The sequence below is a fragment of the Vigna radiata genome, chromosome 9 (assembly GCF_000741045.1).
Source record: "Vigna radiata var. radiata cultivar VC1973A chromosome 9, Vradiata_ver6, whole genome shotgun sequence".
In the NCBI taxonomy this organism is placed as follows: domain Eukaryota; kingdom Viridiplantae; phylum Streptophyta; class Magnoliopsida; order Fabales; family Fabaceae; genus Vigna; species Vigna radiata.
The window spans coordinates 452,387-459,099 of record NC_028359.1 but is presented as its reverse complement, the minus strand read 5'-3'; the positions used below and the strand labels follow the sequence as shown (position 1 = coordinate 459,099).

The 6,713-nt window shown below is 29.3% G+C and overlaps 1 protein-coding gene across 1 annotated transcript; it reads right to left on the bottom strand.

The window, feature by feature from the left end:
• Nucleotides 1–1,618: 1,618 nt before the first annotated feature.
• On the bottom strand, nt 1,619–4,328 carry LOC106772897 (glycerol kinase). Its single transcript, XM_014659520.2, has 3 exons — nt 3,700–4,328; nt 2,267–3,218; nt 1,619–2,054 (listed from the first exon to the last, which is right to left on the bottom strand). Exons 1-3 carry the CDS (start codon nt 4,053–4,055, stop codon nt 1,809–1,811), a joined length of 1,554 nt encoding a protein of 517 aa, XP_014515006.1. The 5' UTR covers nt 4,056–4,328; the 3' UTR covers nt 1,619–1,808.
• Nucleotides 4,329–6,713: the final 2,385 nt, after the last annotated feature.

Here is a 6,713-nt window from a genome sequence, read left to right as displayed (position 1 = left end):
ATATAATTTTAAAGTTTATTTTAGTTAAAATTTGAATTTATTGTGTTGTTTGTTGAATTAGACTTCAATTTTACTATTTTAATACATTAAGTATTAAATATTGCAATAAATATAATCAATTTATAATATATAAATAAAAACAAATTCCATTTTAAATTGATTTAATGACATTGAATCAGTATAAAACTCAGAATCATTGAAAATTATTTAGTTAAAGTTTATTGAAGTCTCTTATACTTATGATCTCGACCTGAAAAAAATCATTAAATAGAAATGAAAAAAAAAAACTAATACTGAATTAGTATTTGTAAGAAGATGGTATTGAAAATTCATTCCACCTAAAATTAAAATAAAAGTATTATAACATATAAATAGATTACTAAAATTAAAATAAAATTGTCATAATATAAATAAGTGTGAATTAATTCATAAAGTTCATTTTCAAAAAGAAAAAATGTAGTATATTATTACTCCATATAGCTTCTATTAGTAGTTATGCATAATTTATGTAAATATTGTTGAAATTGAGAAAATGAAGGGTGTTCTTATTGTAGTCAAAAGGTGCACTTATAGAAAACCATGATTTTTCAATTTCATTGAGTGTATGTAAATGATGCCAAGGGAACATTCAATCATAAGAGGCATAAGTGGAGGACACTATGATTGCCATCACACTCTCATTTCAAACTATAAGTTTCCTAATTTTATTTTTAAAATCATATTAACAATAATTAACTTTATTAATAACAACCATTAAATTTTTGTGCAAGTATTAAATAAGAAGCTACCATGACTTAATCTTTACTTATATATTAAAATAAAATAGTAAGTTTAAATTAAAGAAATTTTAAATGAAAATTAAAAAAGAAAATTATAACCTGATTTTAATTTTGAAATATTTAATTTCCTCTTTTTAAAAGGATGTCTAAAATAACAGATTCCTTCACTTTAATTTATTTTTGGTACATAAACTGGGCCAAGGCCCAACACAGATTCTTCATCGACGAAGGAAAAAATATTGCTGTCTAAAATATTTCTTTCTCTTACTTATATTTTTAAAGATAATATACAGAACAAAAATATAAGTGCAAAAATATATTTAACCAATTTAACATTTCTATATAAATTTAAATATAAACATGGAAGTGTGAGATTACCATTTTAAAATCATTCGTTCTTTTCTGCTCTATTTTGAGTGACTTTTACTTGCTCTCATTAGAAAAGTTTTCTCTTTTTGCATAATCTCCACATGACACATGACTTTTTTTTATTTTAATTTTATTTATTTATTAAAACTATCATAAAAATATTACATAGATTTTTTTATTTAAGTTTATCTTTATCTAGCAATATCCGTGTCATTTATGTACTTTTCGAAAGAATATTAAGTAATAATAAGTATATAGTTTCATTATACTATAAGCATTTGAATTTCTTTTTTATATAATATCATTGACATGTGGATGAAATTTCTTATTATCAAATAGAAATTCCCAAGCAAAATACAAAAAACTTGGAGAAGAAATTTAAACCAACAAGAGGGTAAACTATTGTATCATTCTGTCTGTCATTTCCTTTAATGCTGATACCAGAATTTTCAGAGCTAAAATAGAAAACATTATTAAGAAACTACCACTCCTCAATTCTTCCATTCTATTTTATATAATGCTTTTTTTTTTTTCTTCTCCAAAATACAAGAACAACATAGAAACGTAATGTAAAATTTATTTGATAATTAACATGATTGTTACCTTCAACTTATAAGCAGAAGTGAAGGACATTTAAAAAGAGAAATGGTAAAAAGACAATCAAAGAGCAAGATCAGCTAAGTCAAAAGTTTTACTAACAGCTTTGCACCAAGATTCAAACTTCTTTTTCCTTACTTCCTCAGTCATTATGGGACGGAAAACTTTAGCATTCTTCATCTTTTCCTGGGGGTTGAAAATCTGTTCTTCTTTCCAAACCCCAATAGCCAACCCTGCAGCATAGGCTGCTCCAAGTGCTGTGGTCTCTATGTCAACAGGTCTAACTACTGAACTTCCCAACAAATCTGCCTGTAGAACAAACATCATTAACAAAACAACTATCAGTTATGTAAAAGGTAATAAAGCATTTGCAACAACCAATGAACACCAATACTTCAGTACCTATAAACACTAAACAAACATTGCAAACCAAACATCATATAATGTTATTGTTAGGACAGAAGTAACACGATAGTTAGCAAAATTTGAAACATGGAACTAGATGAAAGAAAAGCACAAACCTGAATCTGCATCAAGAGGTTGTTAACAGTTGCACCACCATCCACTCTAAGCAAAGATATCTCTTTGGAATCTAGTGTTGAATCTTTATGCATTGAATCCAAGACCTCTTTCACTTGGAAACACATGCTCTCAAGCACAGCTCGAGCAATGTGAGCTTTGTTTGTGATCCTTGTCATTCCAACAATAACACCACGAGCATCATCACGCCACCATGGAGCAAACAAACCACTAAAAGCAGGAACAAAGTAAATCCCACCAGTGGATTCAACCTGTGATGCCAGTTCCTCTATCTCCGAAGCAGAGGAAATGAGGCCAAGACCGTCTCTAAGCCACTGCACTGCAGCTCCAGCAATAGCAACTGATCCTTCCAATGCATAATTGGTTGGAGCATTTGGGCCAAGCTTGTAGGCTAATGTGGTTAGAAGACCGTGTTTTGATTTAACTATCCCTTCACCAGTATTCAGTAATATAAATGCACCTGTGCCATAAGTGCTTTTAGCCTCCCCCTTACGGCATGATTGTCCTAACATGGCAGCATGTTGATCCCCTAAACATCCAGCAATAGGGATACCAGTAATTGGCCATCCAGCCGCAATATCTCCTATAACTTCAGAATTACTAACAATTTTAGGCAAAATTTCAGCAGGAATTTTAAGAGTTTCTAATATAGTTTCGTCCCATTGTAGGGTTTTTAGATTCATGAACATTGTCCGAGATGCGTTAGAAACATCAGTAACATGCAATCCCCCCTTCACCCCACCAGTTAAATTCCATATCAACCAAGTATCTATAGTTCCAAACAGCGCATCCTTTTTCTCTATAGCCTCTTTCACAGCTTTCACATTTTCTATCAGCCACAGTAATTTCACTGCACTGAAATATGTGCTAATAGGCAAGCCACAACTCTCCACAAAATGGTTTCTACCGCCGGATAACTCATTTTCCAGTCTCCTGCTTAAATAAAATCAGCATCTAATCCATGAGACCATGATTAACAGTTCTATCAAAAAACAAAACAGTACAAGAAAGAAAGAGTGGCCAAGTTGGCCAGACATACATATACATACACAGTAATATACAAATGATGAAAAACTACCCCCACAAAATTATCAGTAAATGATTTCAGATTCTTGAGCAGTTCATACAATACAAGTATACTATACACGAGCGTTTCTGTTTCAATTCATGTTTGATCACATAAAACATAATTTGAGATATATAAATACACTTCCTTCCCAAAGTGATTTTCGAATGAAATGATTTTGATAGTTATACAAACAGACACTCCCATGTTTGATTCCCCCTTCGAAAATTTGATTATGAATTTCGAACAGTACATAATCCCCACAGACGGATCCAGAATCACATGAAATCATGAGGGAAAAAATTTAGAAAACGAATCAGTTTTATAGATAGAATAAGAAAAGAGGACCTGCAAATGGAAGAAGTACGAGCATCCATCCAAACGATGGCGTTGTAGAAAGGGAGACCGGTGGATTTGCTCCAGACGAGAGCGGTTTCTCTCTGATTGGTGAGACCGATGGCCTTGAGTCCCTTGTCGACGTTGAAGCCATCGGCGGTGGCCTTGTCGACGGCTTTGGCCACGCACACCTTCACGCTCTCCAAGATCTCCATCGGGTCATGCTCCACCCACCCGGGTTGCGGGTAGAACTGCGTGAACTCCACGTGGTGGATTCCGATTGCTTTACTCGATCCGTCGTAGATTATGAACCTGCTACTGGTCGTACCTTGGTCGATGGCGCCAATGAACACATCCTCGGACGACATCGTTTTCGATGTTGTCGATGCTTATCAACTCAAAAGAACACAACACAACACAAAACAAAACCTTTGCCACTGGCAAACAAATCAAATTCCTCTGCGTTTTTCTGGTTTAATTAATTTATCAAAGTTGACCAGAACGCCACATCCAACACGGGTTCCTCGGAAAGCTGGTTCTTGTTTTTAGAAAATTGGATCATTGGTTTCAGAATATTTATCCCTCCATATTACATTATATTATATTATCCTATTTGTTACACCAAGCATTTCCGCATTAAAGGGAGAAATCATGAACATCCATGATTCAAACAGAAAAGATATGGATTATGTTATTTTCAATCAGTTATGACCAAACGAAAAAGTTTAAATATATTTATATAATATTAATATGGATTAAATATGTTTTTAGTTCCTAGGCCATTTTGGATTTAGTCCCTCTTTCAATTTATATAGTACAATTTAGTCTTTCAACTTCAGAAAACTCTGATTTTAGTCTTTTTTATCAAATTTTTTAAACTTTATTTGCTGTTTCAAGCACGTTACATTATAGCATTTGGATTCTTTATACTGTTTGACACATTTTTGTTTCAATGTTAACTGAGAAACGCGTTTGAAACAGCAAATAAAGTTAAAAAAATTTGATAAAAAGGACTAAAATCATAATTTTCTAGAGTTGAAGGACTAAATTGTACTATAGTTTGAAAGAGTGACTAAAATCAAAATCGCTCCAAAGTATAGGAAGTAAAAACATATTTAACCCTATTAATATTTTAGAAAATGAAAAAAAAAACAATCAAAACTGAAAATTGTTAATTTATAATCTTGAATTATAGAATTAATAAATTAACAAAATTGCATCCAAAAAAAGAATATAACTAAGAATGACGTCAGTAGCGTCTAAAGTAATAATAACGGATAATTTGATCCTTTAATGCATACGTGTCTTGTCATTAAAAAAAAACTTAGAAAATGAAACGTGAAAGTGAAAAGTATGTGTTTGAAATATAATAAATTAATATTAATTGAAAAATAGTCACCAGTAATCATAGTGTACTGCATTAGTTGACTCATAAATTTCAGCAGTTGTTGTTGACTTTCTTATCTGCCTTTAAAATATTATTTTCACTAATTTCCTTCTTTTCTTATCAATACAAGAAAAGTGTTTATTAATGTATTTATTTATTTTTATAACCGAGTTAATATATTTTTTAGAAAACAGATAAATAAGTCTTATATTTTAATAGTAATAATAGTTCTAACAAATATTTGATTTTTTTTTATTGAGAGTTAACATAATAAATATCTTATATTACAAAAGAAACAAAATATAGATAAAACTTTTACTTTTATTTCACAAATTAATATTGATTTTACAGATATGCATTAAAGTACTTACATAATTTTAAAAACGGAAAACATTAAGATGAATGTTAATTTGACACAAAACTCACACCAATAATTTTATGATTTCTTCACACATTAAATAAAAATATTTTTTGACGCATATTTAGAAAATAATTTAGAAATTTATTGTATATAATATAATAATATAATGTGCATGTGATTTGTTAAAGTATAGTAGTTGGGAATTAAATGGTGTGCGAGTGTTGGGTAGTTATTAGCTTACCATGTTAGTTGGGCAGCACAAGAATTAGTGTGATTTTAGTTTAACTTCTTTTATGTATTTAAATTTATTTTCTCGTATATCTCACTTGCTTTTCTTTTTGTTACTTTCTTCTAAGGGAAGTACTTATTTTTATTACTCATCAAGGAATTTTTTTTAAGACGTGTTAATACATATTAATTAATTATACATTTGATCCTCAATTAGTTGAATTTTGTTTTGTTATTTTTTAATTTATTTCTCTTGTTTTTTAAAATGTTTAATTTGATCATTTGTTAAGTTAATGTTAATTTTATGTTCGAATATATTAAGTGTTAGACTATGAGATTTTTATTTTTTAAAATGTTAAAAGATATATAAATAATTACATTTAATTAAAAATTGATCAAATTTGGGAGTCTAGTCGAATTTGACTAAAAATCAACCAAATTTGGTTGGAATGGGTATAACTAAAACTTAGTTGTGTTAGTCTAGATCGAAATTGGTTGAATTTGACTAAGTCAACTTTGATTAAAATTCAATCAGATTCGATTGGAATATTGATCAAGTTAGTCCCAATCAAAAATTGGTCGAATTCGATCAAGTTAGACACGATTGAAACTCAATCAAACAAGTCAAAATCAAAATTCAACCCTTTTAAAAGATTAATCGAATATGATTAATCTAACTCCGAACAAAAATCGACTGAAATTAGTCGAATCAACCATAATCACACTAACCTGTAATTTTAGAAACACTCAAACAAATAAAAAAATATATAAAACAAATTAATTTTAAATTAATGAATAATTAAGTGAACTTTAATTTAATTTTAAAAATTTATTTGAAAAATAATTAAACTCCTTTTATTACTGTAAGACCCTAAAAAAAAAAAAATAAATAAATAAAAATAAAAATTTTAGAACATAATTTTTGTTGGGATAGTTCCTTGTTAGTTTAATGGTTTGTGTTTTAATTTTTACTAAGGAATAAATTATTTATTTATTTTATTAATTTATTTGATTTTTTTTCTTTTCTTTCCAGTAGGTTAGAAATTGTTG